The sequence below is a fragment of the Nyctereutes procyonoides genome, unplaced genomic scaffold (assembly GCF_905146905.1).
Source record: "Nyctereutes procyonoides isolate TBG_1078 unplaced genomic scaffold, NYPRO_anot_genome, whole genome shotgun sequence".
In the NCBI taxonomy this organism is placed as follows: Eukaryota; Metazoa; Chordata; class Mammalia; order Carnivora; family Canidae; genus Nyctereutes; species Nyctereutes procyonoides.
In genome coordinates, this window is record NW_026575043.1 from 47671118 (window position 1) to 47696069 (window position 24952).

General features: G+C 42.8%; 2 protein-coding genes across 3 annotated transcripts in view; one reads left to right on the forward strand and one right to left on the reverse strand.

Annotated features, from left to right (window-relative positions):
- Positions 1-3647, reverse strand: part of RNF10 (ring finger protein 10) — a 35724-nt gene extending 32077 nt beyond the window's left edge. For both annotated transcript variants that reach the window (XM_055322469.1, XM_055322468.1), the window contains exon 1: positions 3350-3647. In XM_055322469.1, coding sequence (XP_055178444.1) covers positions 3350-3506 — 157 coding nt within the window. In that variant the 5' untranslated portion in view covers positions 3507-3647. The remainder of the gene's footprint in view (positions 1-3349) is intronic.
- A 4769-nt stretch (positions 3648-8416) lies between these two features.
- Positions 8417-24542, forward strand: COQ5 (coenzyme Q5, methyltransferase). Its single transcript, XM_055321844.1, has 7 exons — positions 8417-8618; positions 13069-13218; positions 16286-16507; positions 21126-21232; positions 23081-23169; positions 23751-23862; positions 23940-24542. Exons 1-7 carry the CDS (start codon positions 8417-8419, stop codon positions 24039-24041), a joined length of 984 nt encoding a protein of 327 aa, XP_055177819.1. The 3' UTR covers positions 24042-24542.
- Positions 24543-24952: the final 410 nt, after the last annotated feature.

A 24952-nucleotide genomic window follows, 5' to 3' on the forward strand; every position in this document is an offset into this window, starting at 1 on the left:
ATATTCTTGGGCTATTCACTGTTAAACATTCTTAGAATTACATTTTAGGCCTACTGAACAAAAAGCTGTAGGAATAAATCCAAGAAAAGGAATGTTCTGTGAATGTCTAAAGTAATTAGCCAAAGGAAAGAAACTGTGGTATGCCACTATGGCAGAAAAGACCAAGTTAAATCCCAGGAGCCAAATTTACCTATTTCCTGAGTGTGTGAACTTAAGCCAAGTGCAGAAACAAAGACTCAAGTATATTAAACACGTAGCTAGGAAGCAAATGACCATTTCTGACATGCAGTTTAAGAAAACAGAAGAGGGTTTTTTTCCTCACCTGAGGTAGGGAAAGGAAAGAAGAAAGGAGAATTAAATATTTAAAATCTGAACAACCCCTGTTCCTGTTACTTTAACAAAGAAAGTTATGTATTTTCCCCTCACCCTCCCTTTTCTTTCTTCAACTCAGAACTCTGAAACTCAAGAGGTCCTTTCAAGTTTCCAGCAGAATCAAGTACATGAAGTATTGAGTCAGCTGCTGAAATACTACAGAAACCTATGGAATTATGCTGAATATGAGCCTACCGTTTTGTTAGAACCCTCTAGAATCGGTGTATAAGAGGTCCTGAATGATATGTGCCATAACAGCATTGGTCTTAGCTATGTTCTATTTTAAATTTTTTTCTTTTTAAGATTTTATTTATTCATTCGTGAGAGAGAAGCAGAGGCATAGGCAGAGAAAAAAGCAGACACCCTGCAAGGGAGGCTGATGCGGGACTTGATCCTAGGACCCTGGGATCACGGCCTGAGCCAAAGGCAGATGCTCAACCACTGAGCTACCCAGGTGCCCCTAACTATAACGTTTTTGGTTTTTGCTTTTTTTAAGATCTTATTTATTTATTCATGAGAGACAGAGAGACAGAGAGAGAGAAGCAGAGGGAGAAACAGGCTCCATGCAGGGAGCCTAATGCGGGACTCGATCCCGGAACCCTAGGATCACGCCCCAGGCAGAAGGCAGGCGCTAAACCTCTGAGCCACTCAGGGATCCCCAGCTATAACGTTCTTAGGGCAGCATTTGCTGCCCTTCAGTTCAACCTTAAAAGTTAGCCAATATCCAGCTTTTCCTAAGCCATTTTTAATTTCTACCTACTCTGCCTTTGATCTATTTCTAAATGCATGCAGTGGATTATGCCTAATAAACTATGTATTTAGCTACAAACCTATCCTTCCTATTTGTTAAGGGTACACGGCAGTAGCCAGAAAAGTAGGCACTGGCAATGGCAAACATGCACAAGCTTGCTAACATATTAAAAACTAATGCTACCAGACGGCACACTGCGTATTTTATAAAACTTGGCAAAAACTCCTTCCTTCCTTAAAAGCTTTCAATTAAGAAGGTGAACAAGTGTTTTAAGAGCATTTCATACTATTCAACTGTTATTAAAAAATCACCTTACTCAGAAAACCAACAATAAGTATTCTATACAAGTCTATCTGAAACACTAACACTAACAAATATTTTCTTGGTCAAACTACAACAATTCTCTATCATCCTGATGGGTAATCAGAGTTAGGTCTAACCAACATATTCAAAGTTAGGGACAAAATAAGTAAAATGCCTTAAAATATCGGTTTTCTTATTGGATTTATTATTGTCACAAACGTTCGCTACTGCCTCACTACAGAATAAACCAAAGACAATTATTGCAATAGACTCATTATTTTATGTCAGTGACTTAAAAGGAAGCCCAGAAAAATTAGTTGACAATTCAGACAGCTAGAAAATCATCATCTTTAACTTCACACCTAGGAATAGAGTGTGAATAAAATTTTCCCTGCAAAAGGACTCTAACCTACTAAAAGTAGTTATTTATCAATTACACCAAAAATTTTTAGACTAAACCAAACCAGCAGTTCCAACACTAGCCAAGAGGGGTGGCTACCCTCTAATTCTAGAGGGATATGTGATAAAGCTACACATGGGCAAAACCCCCAAATTAATCTACATAATACTGCCCGAAAGTCCACACTAATCCCTGCTTAGTTATTTAAAGCATTTATTATTGATACAATTGGCCTCCACCTGGAACTCCTATAAACAATTTCTAGAAGTCTTCAGCATACCAGGTAAACAAGTTTGCTATATCCAAAAGATCAACTCTGAACTCAAGTCAGTCTTAAGATTGTTTTTTCTCTTTGTTTTTAAAGCCTGACAGTTTTTAAATCTTAAAAAGTTTTAAATCGGACATCCACATTTGGGGACTTCAAATGTTCCCTGTCTGCCACACATCCTCACTTCCACTGCAAACATCTTCCTGTTACTGCTCATATAATCACAGCAGAAAATAGCAGAGATTTGTACACAGGCTTTGAAATACTACAGAGAACATTCAACTCCAGACTCTGCCAACTCCTAAACTCCTGGTCTCTCAGCTTTTTCCTTCTTCAGAAATGAACAATTCCACCTTGCTGGACAAGCTAACAATTAGAGTATAGATAACAGAGGTATAAACCTAGCCCAGGCCCTGGTGCATGGTTAAGCCCTCAATAAGCAGTAGCTATCATCACCAAGATGGTCATAATATCGAAAGGCCTGACTGCAAAAATAAAATTTTCCCTGCAAAAGGACTCTAACCTACTACAGGAAAACAAGCATGATGTGTATGTGGCGACTAGCTCTCAGGTATTCTTCTAAGCTCTTAGTTCGTTTGTTTTCTAAGTTAATTTAATTAATTATTATCTCTACCTTCATGGAAAAGGCAATTTGGAAGCTCAAGGTTTGGCATATCTAAAAAGACTGAATCAGAGCCCTCGCTCTTAACTACTCCTCCACAATCAACAAAGCCATTAGAGGACCAGTCTTCCTCAACAGAGGAATGGATCCGGAACCAGATGACTAGGAAATTTGAGTTTGAAAAGTCCTTGGGCCCCACCCTCCCCTGTTTAAACTTGAACACTCTCCAATGCTAATTCAACATTAAAGGGTAGAACAACTCGGTGGTTTAGAAGCGTGGACTGGTGAGTCAGACAAACCAGCAGGTCTTAAGGCCTGCCGTGAGGCACATACCCTACCTTTTCTGAACCTCAGTTTCCTCACCCGCAAAATGGGGGTAAGAATAGCACCTACTTCACCAATCTGTTTCGAGTATTAATGCAAGGTTAATGCAAGCATTCACGTAAACCGCGCTGCACCGTGTTCATTAAGTGTTAGTTTATAAACAACGGGAGCCACGGAAAAGGGGAGAAAGGTAGAAATGATGGTAGAAAGCGGAGCTGTCCCTGGGTGACCCAGCGGACAACAGCGAGGATCCTCCCCAGCCTCCGGGGCAGTCGCCCCCCGCTCCCCGCCCGGGGAGCACGCCCTTACCGCTCTTGGGTTTAGACTCGCCGGCCGGCCCCGCCGAGGCGGAGCGGGGCGGCTGTTGCCCTTTGCTGCTGCCCGAAGAGGCGGAGGAGCTGCTGGAGCCGCTGTTCTTGTCCATGTCGGAAGCGGTGGCGGCGGCGCTGGGGGAGCTCTGCGGCATCAACGGGGGCCTCGGCGGCGGCGGCGGTCGGAGCGGAGCGGGCGCGGCGGGGACCCAGGCTCATGGCGTTCGGGGCCGGAGGGGGTCGGCGGCGGCAGCGGTTCTCGGCCTTCATGGCGACATTTTTCCCTGTTTCCTTCCTCGGCTTCTCAAACTGGAAAGAGAAGCGGCGGGCGGGGCTGTCGAGCCCGGCGGCGGCGGCGGCGGTGGCGACAGAGAAGAAGGAGGAGGCCGGGGCTCGGAGGTCCGGGCCGGGCCTGGCGGGGCGGAGGTTGCGGGGGAAGGGGAGGCGAGGGAGGGTGCGCGAGCCCCGCCGGCCGGCCGGACACGCTCTCCCGCCGCGGGGCAGGGGAGAGGGCTGGCTGTCTTGGTGTCGGGGACGGGTGTCTCCGACACAGCGACCGACACTCGCCTCTGGGCCGAGGCCGAGGTGCTCCGGGAATGGCGACGAGTCGCCAAACAGCATCTCGAAGAACCCGGATGGAGTATATATAGTGGCAATGTGGGAGTAATGCCCTCTGGGAAATGTAGTTTTCTACCTACATCCGGGCCCAGTGAGTTCCACCCTCCCACCCCTCCGTTTGAAAGGTTGATGGGACTTATAGTTCAGGTTTTAGTTTATTTTTTTTTTAATTTTTATTTATTTATGATAGTCACACAGAGAGAGAGAGAGGCAGAGACACAGGCAGAGGGAGAAGCAGGCTCCATGCACCGGGAGCCCGACGTGGGATTCGATCCTGGGTCTCCAGGATCGCGCCCTGGGCCAAAGGCAGGCGCTAAACCGCTGCGCTACCCAGGGATCCCAGGTTTTAGTTTAAGTAGGCTAATAATGTGCACAATAATATGCACCACTACTAATAACCCAAACATTGGAATATCTGTGGAATCTTTTTGTTTATTTATTGGTTATGGTTCTTAATCTAGTATGAATATCAATTTATTTATGGCTCTATCCCCCAATATTAATAAGGGCAAAAATAATGACAAAACCCTACTTTAAATCACTGCACAGCACTTCCTCATACAAAACTTCATTTCATTGTTAACAAGTCATTTATTAATAGAAGCCATTGTCAGGGTGCCTGGGTGGCCCAGTTGGTTAAGCATCCAACTCTTGATTGCAGCCCAGATCATGATCTCAGGGTCGGTCCTGAGATGGAGCCCTGAGTCAGGCTCCTGGCTTTCAAAGTCTGCTTAATATTCTCTCTCTTCCTCTCCCTCTGCCCCTCACCTCCCCTGCTCGCATGTGTATACTTTCTCTCTTTCAAGAAAATATATGTATTTCATTGTTAATAGTATTATCTTTGAGAGCTTATCATTAGCAGGCATTGCACTGTGGATTATATGGATTATCACACTTAATACATCAACTCAAACTTAAAGACAAGGAAAATGGTTCAAAAAAGCTTAGATCAGGAGCACCTGGGTGGCTCAGTGGTTGAGTATATGTCTTTAGCTCAGGTTGTGATCCTGGAGTCCCAAGATCCTGTCCTACATCAGGCTCCCAGCGAGTAGTCTGCTATGTCTCTGCCTCTCTCTGTGTGTCTCTCATGAATAAATAAATAAATAAAATCTTTTAAAAAACTATTATAATCTTTGTTCCCATTCCTCAACTGAAATCTTTCCATAAAATCCAAGTCCAGCTATTTTGTACACTGGAGAAAAAGTTCAGTTGGAAGTATGATGTTTTTATTGCCAAGTTGCCTGAGCCAACTCAAAAAAAGCTATACAAAAAAATAAGCAAGTGTTCCACACTCTGATAGCTGTGCATGATACAATCCTGAAGGGCTTAGTCTTCCTAAGTGAAATTATGGGCAAGAGAATCCACACGAAACTGGATGGCAGCCAGCTTGTAATAGTTCATTTGGATAAAACATAGCAGAACGATGTGGAACACAAAGGTGAAGCTTTTCCTGCTGTCTATAACAAGTTCACTAGCAAGGATGTTAACTTTAAATTCCCAGAATTCACTTGTAAACAAAACTGACTAAATAACATATCATTCACCCAAAAGAAAGGAAGAAAGGGAGGGAGTAAGGAAGAAAAACTATAAGGAAAGATGGTAACAAGAACTATCATAAAGTTAACACAAAATGCTGACTATAGCAAAGGCTCCAAGGAGATGTATAAACAGTTGAGGAGGTAGAGGAGGGCTTCTCAGAGAGGTGTCACTTGAGTTGAGCATAGAAGGATCAGTGGAATTTCAGCAGTCATATCTGAACAAGTAAATAGATAAAATCCTAGAATTCCCATCATTGGGTCCTTCTTGGCTTCTTTTGCATGCATCATCATATGGGATATAAAACAATAAGTATGTATATATAAGTCAATCAATTTCTTGAAATTAATAGTTTTAACTCTAATAAAGAAAATGAGATACTAATCTCATATTTTTATTTTTTATTTTTAAAAGATTTTATTTATTTATTCATTAGAAACACAGAGAGAGAAGCAGAGACACAGGCAGAGGGAGAAGCAGGCTCTCAGCAGCGAGTCCAATGTGGGACTTAGAACTCGACCCTAGGACTTCGGGATCATGCCCTGAGCTGAAGGCAGATGCTCAACCACTGAGCGACCCAGGCGTCCCTCATATTTTTATTTTAAAGATTTTATTTATTTATTTTGAGAGGGACAGATAGCGAGAGCATGAGCAGAGAGAGGGAGAAGCAGACTCCCTGCCTCAACAGGGAGACCAACATGGGGCTTGATCCCAGCACCCTGAGATCTGACTGGAGCCAAAGGCGGACGCTTAACCAACTGAGCCACCCAGGTGCCCCTAATCTCATATTTTTAAATTTCCTTAAAATAGCCTTCATCAGTCCTTGTCCTGCTTCACCTTTTGCAGTTTTTTTCCCCACATGTCATATCAAAATGAGAACAAATACATAATGTTGGTCTGGTTTTTTTTTTTTAGATTTTATTTATTTATTCATGACAGACACACACACAGAGGCAGAGACACAGGCAGAGGGAGAAGCAGAGGAAGAAGCAGGCTCCTCGCAGGGAGCCCGATGCAGGACTCGATCCTGGACCTTGGGATCATGCCCTGAGCCGAAGACAGACAATCGCTGAGACACTCAGGCATCTCAGTCTGGTTACTTTAATATCCAGAAGGACCAGGGCAGCCCCAGTGGCGCAGCGGTTTGGTGCCGCCTGCAGCCTGGGGTGTGATCCTGGAGACCCTGGATCGAGTCCCACATCAGGCTCCCTGTATGGAGCCTGCTTCTCCCTCTTCCTGTGTCTCTACCTCTCTCTGTGTGTCTATGAATAAATAAATAAAATCTTAAAAATATATATCCAGAAGGAACAACCCCAAATCCTGAGGTCCATTCTTATGTATGACTAGATATGGAAGATAAACTAACTTTCCTTGATGAATTTTTATTTTTTTAACAATGATGTGAGAACTCTAATTACATGGATGAATCATTCTTTCTATCACTTTTAAAAATAAAAGAGAGGGAAAGAAGAAAAATCCATGCAGCTCTTCCAAAAGAAAGCAGTAGGTGTCCATCTGTCAGGCTACACATTAAACCAGGAAGAGATTTTTCATTTTCAAAATAGTTTCTTAGGGTCCTTGGCACTTTCTCCTTGTGAAGTATTTACAGGAAACATACGTTTAAAAAGGGAATCAAAGCAGAAACATATAGAAATCCAAGCAAAACTCACCACCTCCATCCTCTTTTGCACAAGATGGTCTACATTACCCTTTCCATAAAAAAATACAGGAAAATCTGGGGTTGAAGTAAACATCCATGATAAGCCAGTTGGCTCTAGAAGTGTAGCTTTGTGACAGAACGAGGGTGAGTGGTGATTGTATCTGACTCACTAAATAGACACCAGAGCTTTCCTTCCCATTTATGAACTTCTCAGGTACATAAAATGTAAAGACCAAAGAACAGTCTTTTGTACGTTTATTTTTCAGAGTAGTCTAGCACATGTTTCTCAAGAATGGTCTGCAAATTCCTTGCATCAGAATCACGTTTGTGAGTTGCCTGGATGGCTCAGTGGGTTGAGTGATCAACTCTTAGTTTTGTCTCAGTTCATCTCAGGGTAGTGAGATCAAGCCCTACATGGGGCTCTGCACTGGGTGTGGAGCCTGCTTTGGATTCTCTCTCTCTCTATGCCCCTCCCCCTCCAATAAATACATCTTAAAAAAAAATCACCATAGACGTTTGTTCAATAAAGATTCCCAATGCCCATTCCATTCCAAATATACAGATTCAAAAACTCTGGTATTTGGGCCCAGGAATCTGACTTTTTTTTTTTTTTTTTTTTGGAAAGAGACCAAAAAGAAAAAAAAAAAAAAAGGAAAGAGACAGCAGGGGCAAAGGGAGAGATAGAATCCCAAGCAGTCTCCATGCCCAGCACAGAGCCCTATCTGGACTCAATATCACGACCCTGAGATCATGACCCGAGCAAAATCAAAAGTCAGAGGCTTAACCTATTGAGCCACCCAGGTGCCCGCAGGAATTTGCATTTTAAAGATCAAACCAGGTGATCCTTAGGCACATCAAAATATAAGAGAACTGATCTTGTAATCTCTTTATTGTAACCACACCATACTTTAGTTTCCTACTTCTGTACCGGAAAACAAGAGTTATTGGGTGTCTTTCGAGTTAGCATTCTTAACTGCTGGCTGACAAGATTCAGAGACATGGCCGCGGAGAGGTGATTGTGGGCTCATCCTAAGGTCCCTTCCTTTCGGGTGAATTCTATATTCAAGTGGGAAGAGAGAAGGGATTTCCGGTACTCAAGAACTAAGTAGCCTTTGAATCCCAGGAATCACACTTAGCTCCCCAGCAAAGGTTTTCAGGACGCGTTCGGCTAATAATGTCTCCTACCGGCCGCCGTTGGCCCTCTAGTGGCGCAACTCTACGTGCGGTCCGTTCTGCCCTCCTATTGCCAAGATGGCGACCCACAGGAGCTGCGCTCTATGGAGCTACTGCGGTCGTAGGTGGTCGCGGATGATGCGATGCTGCCGGCTTTCCGGGCTTTGTAGCTCCTGGCCCAGCGACCCGCTGGGTGCCCGGCACTTGTCCCAAGAGAAGCCGGCAACGGAAACACATTTCGGGTTTGAGACTGTTTCGGAGGAGGAGAAGAGGGGCAAAGGTGAAAGGGGCGAGAGGGCGGATGGAGGGATCTGCGATCTAGTTTCTTCTGCTCTGCTGGGAATTGATTTTGACGTCGTTTTGACTCGTATGCCGTAGCCTGACCTCCGAGGAGTCCTCCGCCCCCGGCCTGACATCGCAGAGCTTAGATGCCTCCTCTTGTTAAACACAGTTAACACTAAATCCCCAAAATTGGGTGTTTATGACGTGCCAGGCACCATGCAGATATTGTTCCCAATTCTCATTTCAACCTCCTGACGATGCTATTGTTATCCCCAAGCTACACATGAGGAAATTGAGACTTAGAAATTAAACAAGAACTTGCCCAATTTAATGTAGTAAGTGGCCGAACCTGTATTCCAATCCACTTTGGTATGACTGCAGAGCTCATGTTCTTCACTTGCTAAAGAGATGGACCATTTTTTTTTTTTTAAGATTTTATTTATTTGTCCATGAGAGACACAGAGAGATGCAGAGAGAGAGGCAGAGACACAGGCAGAGAGAGAAGCAGGCTCCATGCAGGGAGCCCGATGTGGGTTCAGGATCACGCCCTGGGCCTAAGGCAGCGCTATACCGCTGAGCCACCCGGGATGCCAAGATGGACCATTTTTTAAAAGAAAGGAAGGAGGAAACTATCTTCGCTGTGCCTCAGCTTTCAAATTGTATAAGTAGAAATAATAGTAACCTTTCTCTTAGAGTTACAATGAGGGTTAGATTACTTCATACATTAAAGTATTATGAGGGATCCCTGAATGGCGCAGTGGTTTAGCGCCTGCCTTTGGCCCAGGGCGCGATCCTGGGGATCCGGGATCGAATCCTTCGTCGGTCTCCCGGTGCATGGAGCTTCCTTCTCCCTCTGCCTGTGTCTCTGCCTCTTTCTCTCTCTCTGTGTATCATAAGTAAATAAAAATTTAATAAAATAAAATAAAGTATTATGAACAATGCCTGGCACTTCCTAATTGCCCAATAAGGGTTAGATACTGTTGAGCAGTTTCTTTGTGTCCAGCATTGTGCTACAGGCATGGGAAAGGAAAAGAACTGTTATATAACTCCAACTGTACCATTTATAATGGGAGGTATTATGCCCATTTAACAGGTGGGTATGTTGAGGCTCAGACAGTTTCCTTCACTAGGCCTGTGGTCATCCAGGAAATAAACAGAAGGAATTCACAGTGGAATAGCCCATCCTCTTAAGGACTACTACATTATCTTTCTTCTCAACTCAGCCTTACTAAATACATAGCTCTACTGTAACTCTTTGAATATTTATTTTATTTTTTAAAGATTTTATTTATTCATGAGAGACACAGAGAGAGGCATAGGAAGTAGCAGACTCCCTGCAGGGAGCCTGATGCAGAACTGATCCCAGGACTCCGGGATAACAACCTGAGCCAAAGGCAATGCTCAACCACTAAGCCACCCAGGGTCCTCCTTAAATTAACATTTATTTCACTGGACTGTTAATCCCCAGAAAGCTAGGATAGTGGCTCATTCATGTCTATATCTTCAGTGCCTGGTGCACATTAAAAGCCTGACAACTGGGACGCCTGGATGGCTCAGCAGCTGAGTGTCTGCCTTTGGCTCAGGGCCTGATCCCAGGGTCCTGGGATCGAGTCCCACATTGCGCTCCCTGCATGGAGCCTGCTTCTCCCTCTGTCTATGTCTCTGCCCCTCTCTCTGTGACTCTCATGAATAAATAAATAAAATCTTAAAGTACAGGCAATCTTCCCTTTGCACAATAGCACAGGACTTTAAAAATTACCATGCATGCTGAAATCATGCAGTATGATATTAACAGTTAATGGGAAAAATTACTACTGTTCTATGACTTCTAAAAATTATTGAACATCAGGGGTGCCTGGCTGGCTCTGTCAGTGGAGCAAGAGACTCTTGATCTCAGGGTTGTGAGTTTAAGCCCCACATTGGGCATAGAGTTTACTTTAAAAAATATTAAAAACTATTGAACATCAAAAACTCTCTTACTGTTAGTTATAAATGTATAGAGAAAAGAAATAAATAGTAAAATTAACATTTAGCAAACTATAATTTAAAATTAAGTTTAATTTTAACCTAATGTAATTAGATTTTTTTAAATTTTAAGCTTTTTAATTAAGTTAAAATTCTAATAAAAAATTAGAAACATTAAGCTGTTTTATGCTTCATAAAAAAATATGCCAAGAGTAGTTTGAACAGTGTTTGCTACCTTCTGGTCATATGATTTACAGTAGGGAGCAAGCATCTTCTCTATGCCTTGGCAAATTGCTGTACTCCTTTCTAAATTTCAGTCAGCTTGTAACATTTTATCCTTTCACTGTCAGTGTCATGAAATATCTCCAAGAATTCCTTTAGTGTGAGATTTTTTGCTGGCATCATTTCCTCTGGGACATCTACCTTTTCATCACACCCACATTCTCATTTATGTCCATAAGTTCATCTTCACATAGTTCTTCCAGCTGCATATCTAGAGTCTCTTGAGTATTGACATTCCCACAGTCAGTTGTTTGTTGGTCTATAATCCCATGGACATTTCACTTCCAGTATTACTATTTTTAATTTCTTTGTGGTGCTTTCATTTTCATGGCCAATTTCTTCTTTCAATGATGTAGTTTTGTAAAATACCACATGTGTTTACAACTAAGAGATAAGGAGGTGACACAACTACATGCTTTGCTGTTTGTGTGTGACCTGAATGACTGATGTGTAATGACCTACCAACTTCGAACTGAAAGAAGTGACATGATTGGCTACTGATCATGATGCATGTCTGTTATTTACAGAGTGATTTATGGGCTGAAGACTACCGGCGAAGTTTGTACTTTATGCAGTTACAGTTAATACACCATTGCACTTGAATGATGTTGCTGGGGGACTGTTGTTTTGTGTTTTTTTTTTAATTTTTATTTATTTATGAGAGTCAGAGAGAGAGAGAGAGAGAGAGAGAGAGAGAGAGAGGCAGAGACACAGGCAGAGGGAGAAGCAGGCTCCATGCACCGGGAGCCCGACGTGGGATTCGATCCCGGGTCTCCAGGATCCCGCCCTGGGCCAAAGGCAGGCGCCAAACCGCTGCACCACCCAGGGATCCCTGGGGGACTGTTGTTATTTAACTAAGCCACAGTCGCTGAAATTCACGTATATCAGAACCATGCAAAGCAAAGATTGCTTATATTTGGTGGGTTGATCTTTAGTGTCCGTGAATACCCCCAAAACAAAAAAAGCAGTCCCTGGGGTTAAGAAAGGCATTCAAGATTGAGTTCGGGGGAGCTCTATACTCAGCTAATTCAGCAGAAGATGTGATGTTTTGAATCTATGCAGCACTTTCATCTGATAAACTCAAAGCATCTCCCCTTCATTCATTACCTAATTCTGCCTTATGACAGGGTGATAGGGAACGGACACTGATTTTTTCATCTTATGGGCAGAGAAACAGGTGAAAAGAAGTTAAAATGTAGCCTGTGCTTTAAAGTGCCTTATTTTTTTTAAAAAATTATTTATTTATTTATGAGAGACACAGAGTGAGAGGCAGAGAGAGAAGCAGGCTCCCTGCAGGGAGCCTGATGCAGGCAGGACTCCATAACAGGGGGATCACGACCTGAACCAAAGACTCCACCACTGAGCCATCCAGACACCCCACTTTAAAGTTCCTTAGAGGGATCCCTGGGTGGCACAGCGGTTTGGCGCCTGCCTTTGGCCCAGGGCGCGATCCTGGAGACCCGGGATCGAATTCCACATCGGGCTCCCGGTGCAGGGAGCCTGCTTCTCCCTCTGCCTGTGTCTCTGCCTCTCTCTCTCTCTCTCTCTCTCTCTCTCTCTCTCTCTCTCTGTGACTATCATAAATAAATAAATAATTAAAAATTAAAAAAAAAATAAAGTTCCTTAGATAGTAAATTCCTTCTCCCACCAGCCCAGATTCCACATTCTCCCTTGATCCTATCAGATTTATGAGAAGATTTATGAGGGCCCTATGCAGTGTGGCTTGGCCCTGATTTACATCTGGCCATTCATCTGCCCACCGAATTGTACCTGAGGTTTTTCTCTGTGATCCAGGCAGGGATGAACTGAGGCCTCTCCATCCATTAGTCATGGATTTCTAATGATTTTGTTGTTTTCTATTATAATAACCATTAGAAAAATTCTATGCCCTCTATTCTCTAAGAAATGGAACCTACTTAGTACCATGTAGGTGAATGCGTTGTTATGGGGTCATGGCCCTAGGTCCACTAAAGGACCACTAAAGGTAACTAGGATGGCAGAAAAGAGGTTGGCTTCTTACATGAAATAACTTAAGCCTTTTTCAAAAGGAGGTTAAGGGGTAGATATGGGCATCAAGCAGTATAACTTAACTTCACCTGAAAAAGGCAAATTTAGAGAAGAAAAGCTTCAACCTCTTTCATTTAGGACTTCCTCAAGTTAATTTTGTTAATAGCACAATTGTGTTGTATTTCTCCTGTCAGTCTATCATGTGTTTGAAAGTGTGGCCAAGAAGTATGATGTGATGAATGATATGATGAGTCTTGGTATCCATCGTATTTGGAAGGATTTGCTGCTCTACAAGATGCGCCCATTTCCTGGAACCCAGCTGCTCGATGTTGCTGGAGGCACAGGTAATGTCCAGTAGAGTATCCTTGAGGATCACTGAGCACCTTTTATAGAAATTAGTGTCTTTTGTTGGGATGAGCTAGCTTACGTACCATTAGGCTGAAGATGGTCATTGGAAATCAATACACTTCTAAGAAAGCTTTACTCTTTTTAAGTAAATGTCACTCAGAAAGCACAAAGTATCAGCTTTATGCCTGTCATTTTTTCTAAAATGCACAAGGTTCCAAAGTAAAAAGATTACTTTTTTGCTCCAGTGACATCTTACCATGTGAATGACTGTTTTATTTTCTGTTTAACCTTTAATTCGCTTTCCCTTTCTTTGGGGGGATGCCCTTTATCATATTCTATAAACTTTCTAGACAACCTTTTCTTTCTTTCTTTTTTTTTATTTGACAGAGCAATAGAGCCAGACAGCACAAATGGGGTGGAGGTGGCAGAGGGAGAGAGAGAAGCACACTCCCCACGGAGCAGGGAGCCACATGCGGGGCTTGATCCCAGGACCCCAGGATCATGACCTGAGCTGAAGGCAGATGCTTAACTGACTGAGCGACCCAGGCTCCCCTAGGCAACCTTTTATGCCTAATCCACTATCATATCAGAATTCAAAAGCTCAGTTTATGCATGGTCCTTTGCACACTAGATATTTAAGGAAGAAAAATGTCATGGGTTTCTAAAACGCATTTTGGTGATGTTATTACATGGTTAATGTATATGCTAAATCACAGAAAAATGTGTCATATAATGTAATGATGTGATAACCTATACCAATAGAATAATATAACAAATTACAGTAGGACAATCTCTATGTGTGAAACACGTTTATGTTTGGCTTTGCTGGTGTGGTCCTCTCCCCAGTGGAAGCTCAGAAGGTAGTAAGATACCTTGCTCAGTGGAGGACAATTTAACAGAATCTATTAAAATCTAAAATCTTTAGTCTAGGATCCCACAGTTCCAATTCTACATGCCTAGTCTAAAAAAATTTTTTTTTAAGTTTGCACAAAGATAGAGCTACAGCTATCGAGCTGCCTATATCTATGCCTTAACCCATAGCACTACTGTATGCTGTAGTTAGAAGGTAATCCCTTATATTAAAAAAGACATTTTAAGAATATATAGTATAGATATGCTCACTGCATCATTTTTAGTAGTAGTGAAAACTTGGAAATAACCTATTTCTGCCTCAGTAAAGAAATTGTTTTAAATTAAGATACACCCATTCTATGAAACACCATGTAGCTATTTAAAAGAATGTGGAAAACCTATAAATACTGATGGAAAGTTCTCAAAGACATATTCTGTGGGAAGAGAAAGAAAATGAGTTGTATGACTATGCGTATAATATCCCCATGTATGTTTTTAAGTTGTTTCATAGGAGTATATATATACACAATATTTAAACATATAGAAAAGTAACTAGAGAATACCTAATTAGTTGGAGAAACTAGAAAAACTTGAGGATATATTTCTGGCAACTAGTATAAGAAAAAGACAAACAGCACTGTAAGAAAGGAAGTGGGATCCTAGGAAACATTGGCTTGGCCCAAACAGTATTTACCTGGTCACAATAACAGGTTTGATTTTTAGCTTTTAAACAACAAAGCACAGAAGACATACCTATAGCTGTAGAACAAACAATATGTCGGGGCACCTGGGTGGCTCAGTGGTTGAGCGTCTGCCTTTGGCTCAGGTTGTGATCCAGGAACTCTGGGATCAAGTCCTGCATCAGGCTCCCCAGCGGGAGCCTGCTTCTCCCTTTGCCTATGTCTCTGACTCTCTGCCTGTATCTCTCATGAACAAATACATTTTTTTTTTAAATTTTTTTTAATTTTTTTTATTTATTTATGATAGTCACAGAGAGAGAGAGAGAGAGAGGCAGAGACACAGGCAGAGGGAGAAGCAGGCTCCATGCACCGGGAGCCCGATGTGGGATTCGATCCCGGGTCTCCAGGATCGCGCCCTGGGCCAAAGGCAGGCGCCAAACCGCTGCGCCACCCAGGGATCCCGAACAAATACATTTTTAAAAAAAGAACAAACTATGTTATCAGTCTTGACAGAGTAAAAGTGCACACAGTAGAAGGTTGAAGGGATTTAAGAGGTACCATCTGTAATTGATGACATAGAAATATATTAGTCTGTTATTCTAGTTCCCAAAGGAATCTATGATGGACTATGAAATGTGATCTAGGGGCACTTGGGTAGCTCAGCAGTTGAGCGTCTGCCTTTGGCTCAGGTCATGATCCCAGAGTCCTGGGATCGAGTCCCGCATCAGGCTCTCCACTGGGAGCCTGCTTCTCCCTCTGCCTATGTCTTTGCCTCCTTCTCTGTGTCTCTCATGAATAAATAAATATAATCTTTTTTTTTAATAAATATAATCTTTAAAAAAAAAAAGAAATGTGATCTAAATATATTGGGAAGTAGAGGCATCCAGAGATGAGGAACAAGATATCATTATAAATTTGGTAAGTAAAGAAAGAGCTGGAACCAACAGAAAGCCCAGCTGAAAGGGTTGAGAAAGATGGTTCATGGGGAGCTGAACTAGGCATAGGGAGTGGTGGAGCAGGGGATCCTTGCTGGTAACTATACCCTCATGTTGCTTTGGTAACAATTATTAGACAGACTAATAGGGCTCTACACTAAGGAGTTAGCACAGGTTAGGTCTGGAGAGGGTGTGGAGAGAAAATGCAACTTTTATGTTTTTTCCTAAATATTTGGGTGAGTCTTTTATAGTGATAATGTGTCCATGCATTACTAAGGCAATTTTTAAAAAAGTTTTTAAGAATATTAGAAGTTACCCGGGCACCTGGCTGGCTCAGTCAATAGAGCATGCCACTCTTGATGTTGAGGTCATAGGTTTGAGCCCCATGTTGGGTAGAGAGATTACTTTAAAATAAAATCTTAAAAAAAGTACTAGAAGTTAAATTATTTTTTTAAGTTACCATAGAAATAAAGAGAAACTTCAATTTTTGTACACTCCTCAAATCCTGTACCTTTGTTGCTCTCTTTGGGTTTTGGAAATGTTGGGTTCGCATTAGTGTTTGTGTTTGCATCTTTCCTCCTTTTGGCTTCCCACAGGTGACATTGCCTTCCGGTTCCTTAATTATGTCCAGGCCCAGCATAAGGGAAAGCAGAGGAGGCAGTTACGGGCCCAGCAAAATTTATCCTGGGAAGAAATTGCCAAAAAGTACCAAAATGAAGAGGACCCCTTGGGCGGTTCCCGGGTCGTGGTCTGCGACATCAACAAGGAGATGCTAAAGATTGGAAAGCAGAAAGCCCGTGCCCAGGGCTACAAAGCTGGCAAGTACTAGGGAGGGTGAACATGGCAGAAATGTTTGTGTATTTATGAAATAAGATGGGATATATAAAACGTTAAAGTGCTTTATTTTAAAAAATGAACCAATAGGCAGAAGTCGAAGATGACTGTGTGTGGCTGAAGCCAGTTTGGGTGCTGTGACATGCGTTATTCTGGCAACCCAGGGAGGCAGTCTGATTATCCGCCCCATGTGACAGAGCTGATAACCACAGCCCAAAGAGCTGAAGGGCCCTTACCCAAGGAGCACAACTTTTATTTGTTTATTTTTAAATATTTTATTTATTCATTTGAGAGAGACAGAGCTGGAGAGCACAAGCAGGGGGAGCAGGAGGAGAGGGAGAAGCAGACTCCCCACCGAGCAGGGAGCTGGATGATGCAGGGCTTGACCCCAGGACCCTGAGATCATGACCTGAGCCAAAGGCATACGCTTAACCGACTGAGCCCCCCAGGCGCCCCGAGTAACACAACTTTTCAATGGCAGACCCAGGCTCAGAGCTTGAGTCTAGGATCTCAGCTCTTGGACTGTGAGATGGAAGTTTTGCCTTCAGTTGCCAGCAACCCCCTGCTGATCCCAGTGCCCTGGTTGGGAGCCATCCCGTTCCTCACGGGTGCTCAGAGTTTGACTGATGTGGAAGCTGAGAAGGGGCTCTGCCCTTATAGCAGGAACATGCCCTTTAGACACAGGGGAACGCAGGCAGCGGGCAGCCACCAGCTTTTACAGCCTTTTAGCTCTGCCTCAGCTTCCCTATGAGGCTCTTTCCTGGCTGTGCTCCTGAGCTCCCTGTGGGTTGGCAAAGGCTTTATCAGATCTATACTAGGGTCTCCAGGCTTCCCCCAGCTCAGTCCTGCCTCCTCTTCCTTTTATCTTCCCAAGGAGTTCTCCCTTACATCCTCCCCCCAAATCCCTTTTGCATGCTTCCCTCCTCTGGGCATCTGTTCCTCAGAGGGCCCAACTGGTAGAGTTAAACACCTGGAAACAGTACTACTCTCAGCAGCAGATAGGAGAGTGACTACATGTCTCTGGGAACTCACTACACCCTGAAACTGGACAATTTGTGCCCTAGCTTAAAGATGTAGATTTCCCATTTCGCTGTCCATCTTCATCTTTTAAAATACTTTTCACCGAACTTTATCCAGTAGAAGTCACAATGGGGCAGCTGTACCACATTCACCCAGCTTTCCAGAGCCACTGCACTGCCCTCTCCCCAGATGACTAAGCACTGCAGGCAGCCACCAGCAGAGACAGTGGTCTGGGACAGAAAATAAAAGTCCCTCAGGTCAGCATCAGGGGTCCTGTCCTCTCCCTCCCCCACCGGGAGTGTCTATGGTTATTGTAGTTCAATTCTTCCTCCTCCCCGCCCCCCCACCCCCGGACTGAGCTGCCTAGACAGACCACAACCCACTTGGCCTCCAAGATGAAGGGCTCTTTTGTTAACCATCAATGCTGATCAGAAAGCAGACAGTCCCTAGTGTTTTTAGACAAAGGCACTATGTTTCCTTACTCCTACTGAAAAACGTGTTCCCCTTCCCTCTGGTGCTCAGCCATAGAGAGTGGAGAATGAAGAGAGAAATGATAGGCGATGTTCCATTTCTGGAATCATCCCTTCCATAGCATAGCTTGCCTTTCAACCTCTTCTCACTGCCAAGACAAACCCACTGACATAGGAATTACCAAGTGCTGCAGAAGACAGTTTTCCTTACCTTTCCACCTTGCTCTAGCAATGTCCAACAATGATGCCTTTGTCAAACATATCCTGCAAAAAGAGTTGAAACTAAGGAGGATCCTAGAAATTATTTTGTAATAGTAAGGTGATGTGTGAAAGATGTATTTGTGTGTAGCACTGTTGTGTGTTTTATTTACATTTTATGTGGAGCACTTCCTCCCCAAATGGAAACTCTGTTGGCAGGAGCTTTAAAAAATTTATTTGAGAGGGAGGCGCCTAGGTGGCTCAGACAGTTAAGCATCTGCCTTCGGCTCAGGTCATGATCCCAGGGTCCTGGGATTGAGTCAGGCTCCTGCTCCCTGTGCCGCTCCCTCTGCTCTTTCACGCTCTCTCTCTCTCTCTCTCTGTCAAATAAATAAATCTTTTAAAAATTATTTGGTAGGTTATAAAAATTGATATATTTGAGAACTTTGGATTTTGGAAAAGTATTGAGATTTACCTATAATTACAACATCAAGAGATGCTCCCAGTATTTTATTTCCTTCCTAGCTTTTCCTAATCGTTTCCTTTTTATAAAATTAAAGACTTCCTGTTTATACAATTTATTATCCTACCCTAAATTAGCATTATATCATGAGATTTTTCCATGTCATTAAAAATTCCTTAAAATCATTATTTACAATATTCTCCTGTATGGATGTGAGTCATGAAGATTCATATAACCAATTTATATAATCAGTAACCAATTGATCTGTCATTTTTTCTAATGCTTTTGCATAGGGCACAACATTATGACATCCTTATTTGTAAATTTTTGCCTGTACTTGTTAACTTTTCTACCTTCTGTATAACTTTGGACAAGTGTTTAAACTCTCTAGATCTCAATTACCTCATCTGTAAAATAGCAGAATAAAAACCACCTTGTAGTGGAGGTTATGTACCATCGCTATTGAAAACAGAAGCTCTGGGATAAAAATACCTGAGTTCTAATCCACCTGGGTGACCTTGGGCAAGCTGCTTTAACCTTTCTGATACTCCATTCACCTAAAACATGAAGATGATGGTTAGAGCTATCCCATGGAGTCAGTATGAGAATGTAATAAAATAATGTATGTAAAGTGATAATACAGACCCTGCCATCAAGGGCAGGGCAGTTGCGATGATGATGATAATGATGTTATCAATGTCATCCTGCTAAAATCAAATAGCTGGTTCAAAGAATATGGTTACTTTTTTTAAAGATTCATTTATTTGAGAGAGTGTGGGAACTGGGGGAGGGACAGAGGGAGAAGAGAGGGAAAGCAGACACCCCACTGAGCACAGAGCCCCACCTGGATCTCCAGATCATGACCTGAGCAGAAACTAAGAGTCTGACGCTTAACTAACTGAGCCACCCAGGCGCCCTAGGGTATGGTTATTTTTAAGGATTTTGTCAAATACTGCTACTTTGCTTTCCAAGATTTTCTTTTTTTTTTTTTTAAGATTTTTTTTTTTTTTTAAATTTATTCATGACAGACACAGAGAGAGGGAGAGGCAGAGACACAGGCAGAGGGAGAAGCAGGCTCCATACAGGGAGCCTGACGTGGGACTCGATCCCAGATCTCCAGGATCACACCCCGGGCTGAAGGCGGTGCTAAACCGGTGAGCCACCAGGGCTGCCCTCCAAGATTTTCATTCACTTTCCTCTATAGAGCCTTCCTTCTATATTGTATTTTATGTCTAGTTTGCTGCAAGTTGAATAATGTTAGAGCCGAATCAGGATCTTTTAGTGGACATATCTACCCTGTTAAGGGCTTCCCTGAGGTGTTTTCTGAATTTGTGACCAGACTTGGGGTCTAGATACTTTGATTCTCCAATAGAACCAATATAAGTAGGGCAGCCCGGTGAGGGGGGGGGGGGGGCTGCCCAGGGCCTGATCCTGGAGACCCAGGATTGAGTCCCACATCAGGCTCCCTGCATGGAGCCTGCTTTGCCCTCTGCCTGTGTCTCTGCCTCTCTCTCTCTCTGTGTCTCTCATGAATAAATAAATAAAATATTTTTTAAGAAAAAGAACCAATATAACTAGGCTGAATTCCATACTTAGAATACTTCCAATGATCCTCTGATGTTGGTACTATTAACTCCATCTTACAGGTAAGGAAACTAAGGCAAAGTAGTTTATTCAAGTTTATACAGCTAATAATCGGTGAAGCTGATTATTTAATTCCTGGAATTAAAACCCAGACAGTTTGGGGACACCGGGATGGCTCAATGTTTGAGCGCCTGCCTTGGCTCAGGGTGTGGTCCCAGAGTCCCAGGATCGAGTCCCACATTGGGCTCCCCATGGGGAGCCTGCTTCTCTCTTTAGTCTCTGCCTCTCTCTGTGTGTTTCTCATGAATAAATAAATAAAATCTTAAAAAACAAAAAACCAGGCAGTCTAAACCCCAGACCTGGGATCTTAACCATGGTGCTTTACACAAAACACTTAATTGGGTAAAAATTGCTTGAGGGTGGGCATAACTAAGTATTCATCAGGTTCTAATCTAAAACTCTTGGGGAAAGAGTTTCCTGCTGAACTTCAAGAAATTCAGATTCTCAAGCCAAGGCAAAACCATGAAGACAGTGGCCAGGAACCCAGCAATGAAGGCAGGTGTGTGATGGTTTCTGATACTACACTTATGGTATTTACCCAGCACCAAACTGTTCTCCAGTTCTCCCACACCAAATAGGTGTCCAGCAATTCAGTTCATTTCTGACACTGACTCCCAGAGCTTGTCTCAGATTCCACAGACTGCCCTCAGAAATTAGCCACCAATGGTGTGCACAGGCTGCCCACACTTCTGCTTGGCTGACTACAAATCAGCGGATTCCCACAATGCCCACCTCAGGTTTGGCAGTTTGCTAGGTGCAGAAAAGACAGCTACCCACACTGAGACCAGGAATGATTTTCTCTTTCAGGGCTTGCTTGGGTATTGGGAGATGCTGAAGAACTGCCCTTTGATGATGACAAGTTTGATGTTTACACTATTGCCTTTGGGATCCGGAATGTCACACACATCGATCAGGTGTGTATGGCTGCATCCTCAGCTTGTGTGACTCTTGTGCTATTAGATCTTCCAGAGCGGCCCTGTAGGAAACAAGGAAAGAGGGAGAGATTCTGCTCTCTGCCCAGCTCTTGAATGGAATGACTGTTTCAGGTTTAGGGGCTTCAATCCTTGAAGTTGCCAATTTTCCTAGTCATGAAATTAAAAAAGACTGAAACCATGGAGCAGATCCCCATAGAAGCCTTTGATGATTGGGTTGGTCTTTACATCTTTGAGCTGGCATTCCATCTGTTTCTGCTCACTTGTGAAGTCTGACCCTGTGAGTTTGCAGATCAGAGACATTTCCAAGGTCAACAGAAGGCATTCAAACACTTATTTTGGCAGAAGGTACTAGAGTCATGGGTTCCACTATAGGGAGAAGGGAACATTCAGCTCTTAATCTGATGCAGCTTTTTTTTTAAGATTTTATTTTTAAGTCATCTCAGCACCCAATGTGGGGCTCCAACTCACAACCCCGAGATCAAGAGTCTACCGACTGAGCCAGCCAGGCACCCCTAATGCAGCTCTTCTTTATTTCTACTTCAGTACTCTATCCCAGAGCATTTGAAGACAACGTGCAAACCATATTCTATTCATGTTTCTATTATTGGGGGGGGGGGCTCCAGTTACCTGGTTCCTCTGCTTCTAGTGGGACATCTTTATGGTGTACTTTAGCTTGGTTCATATGGCCTGCCCTGTATATAGCCGGTTTATTATTTCTTTTAATTAAAAAAAATTTTTTTAATAGGTTCAAAGTACAAAAGGGCATATCAGGCAAAGTATGCCTCCCACCCGTGTGTCCTGACCATTCAGTGCCTCCTCTCCCTGCCTCGAAACATCAATTTCTTGTGTACCTTTGCAAAGATGTTTTATAGTTTTTTTTCCTTTAATACAAATATTAGCATATGAAAAACACACAAATATTCTGCCCATTGCTTTTTTCCCCTTAAAAATATATCTTGGGAGATCTTTCCTGTCAGTACATGGAGAGACCTGGCTCTTCCTTTTTTTAAATAGCTGCATCAATTCCATATACACAGACATTCCATCATTTAACCAGTCTCTCATTGACAATTAAGATGTTTCTAATCTTGTGCTGTTCAAATGGTGCTACAGGGAATAACATCTATATGCATGTCATCTCTACAAAGATGCATTGGTTTTTTTGTTTTGTTTTGTTTTGTTTTGTTTTGTTTTGTTTTGTTTTGTTTTGTTTGGAGGATGGGGAGGAAGAATTACAAGCAGGATCAATGCCCAGCATGGAGACTGATCTCACAACCCTGAGATCTTGACCTGAGCCAAAATCAAGAGTCAGATGCTTAACCGTCTGAGCCAGCCAGGTGCCCCTACAATAGATGCATTTCTATAAGCTAGATTCCTTGACGTAAAATTCCTAGATCAAAGAGGATAGCCATTGTAATTTAAGTAATTGTAGGGGCACCTGGCTGACTCTGTCGGTAGAACATGCAACTCCTGATCTCGGAGTTTTAGGTTCAAACTCCATGTTGGTCAAAGCATTTACTTTAAAAAATAAAGAGAAAAAAAAATCCTGAAAGACGCTTTTAACAAGTAAATAATAAAGAGATGCATGTGAAATTGGCCACCATGTGGTTGTACCAATCAGAGTACTCCAAGTGGCCTTCTCTTTGTGGGCAACAGAATGCTTATAAAATTTAGGCTACTGTGGGGTTATCTCTGCTGCTACAGCTTTCCCACTGAGAATGTACAAGGGATCTATGGGAAATGCTAACTTTTATAATGCCCATCAAAGGTAAAGCTGTTTTGGCCTAATAGAATTGAGTGTGTTCTTTTGTTCCTTGCCTTGCTCAGGCACTCCAGGAAGCCCATCGAGTCCTGAAGCCAGGAGGACGGTTTCTCTGTCTGGAGTTCAGTCAAGTGAACAACCCCCTCATATCCAGGTTGGCACTGTTAACAGGGCTTTATTCTCTGTCTGGCCACAGGTTTCCTATTCCACAACAGACAGAAAGTAACCAGTAAGCAATAAGCAGGAACCTCATAGTTCAGAGTCTCGAAGGGACAGTGCCACCTCAGAGATCAGCCAGTTCTGAATGACATTGAAGCCAGAAGAGTTTCAAACCAGCAACCAGAGACTAAGTTGGCCCACAGATGTATTTGGTTTGAATCATCGTACTTTTAAAAATTGACTTAGATGTTCATATTTAAAAATCAGTTAAGTTTCACATAAAAATCTGAGTTTCCAGCTTCACTTGAGAAATCATATAGGACAACGCTTAGCAAGCACACATTCCTACATGCAGGAGTCAAGAATGGAATCGTACCTGCCCCTTCTCCATTTTTATGCTACTTCTTAATGGTACCTGTCACCACATCCTCACCACTCCCTACTGGTCTTGCGCTTGGCCCACATTACTTTCAGGTACTTGCCCCCTAAAGGCATTTGAATTTATAACTCTAGGATAACTCTTGCTTCTTATCAGGGGATATGTTCTAATTGTAATCTTTTGCCTTTTTTGTTTAGGCTTTATGATCTGTATAGCTTCCAGGTCATTCCTGTCCTGGGAGAGGTCATTGCAGGAGATTGGAAGTCCTACCAATATCTTGTAGAAAGTATCCGACAGTTCCCATCTCAGGTACAAAACTCGTATTTTACAACAAAGGCCCTAGAGCTTAAATCCAGGTATATCTTTGCTATATCTTTGTGTTTTAGGAGGAATTCAGAGAGATGATAGAAGATGCAGGTTTTGAGAAGGTGACTTATGAAAGTCTCACATCAGGCATTGTGGCTATTCATTCTGGCTTCAAACTGTAACTCCTTTACCATTCTGGAATGTGAACCAGTCACATCCTGTTGAAAGCCTGGAACTGAAGAATAACCTGGTAATGAGACCAGCAGCAGAACATCTCCTCTTAAAGATGTGTGCCTTGGACTCATGTTCTGATGTGACCAATCTCAAAGTGGAAGAAACAGATCCCTGTCATTCTCTGGCAGCTTTCATTAGGAGCTGTTTCAGGGCTTCTCCCAGAAGTATTTGGTTTGTACTTTTTGCTCAACTCCTGCTAATTTTTCTTGGCTGTGCAGCGTGTGTGTGGTTAAGGTAAAACCAATACTACTTTTCATTTTTGAAGTGCATTTGTAGCTTCTGGACTGGTGCTGCCTTCCAGAGGGATAATGAATCATCTGAACTCAATGATTTGAACCAGAAAATGTCCTAGCTCCACCTGAGTCAATCTCTCAGCCTAGGACTAAGTCAGAGGGCAAACAATCACAACTAGGATTATGAACTGAATCACTAAATGAGTTTACAATTTGTGTGGTATTCATGATTTCTTCTTGGGGAAAGGAGTGGTGAGGGAAATACATTATCATCACTCAGTCCTCTTCTACCAAAACTACTATTGGATCAGATTATCAGTGCCTGTCATGAAGAAAACAAACTCTTTTTTTTTTTTTTTTTAAAGTTTTGTTTTTTTTTTTTGTTTTTTTTTTTAATTTTTTTTAATTTATTTATGATAGTCACAGAGAGAGAGAGAGAGAGAGGCAGAGGGAGAGGGAGAAGCAGGCTCCATGCACCGGGAGCCCGATGTGGGATTCGATCTCCAGGATTGCGCCCTGGGCCAAAGGCAGGCGCCAAACCGCTGCGCCACCCAGGGATCCCCAGAAAACAAACTCTTGATGAAAGAATGTTCCAGCAAACTCCTGACTTTTGTGTTTTCTATGGA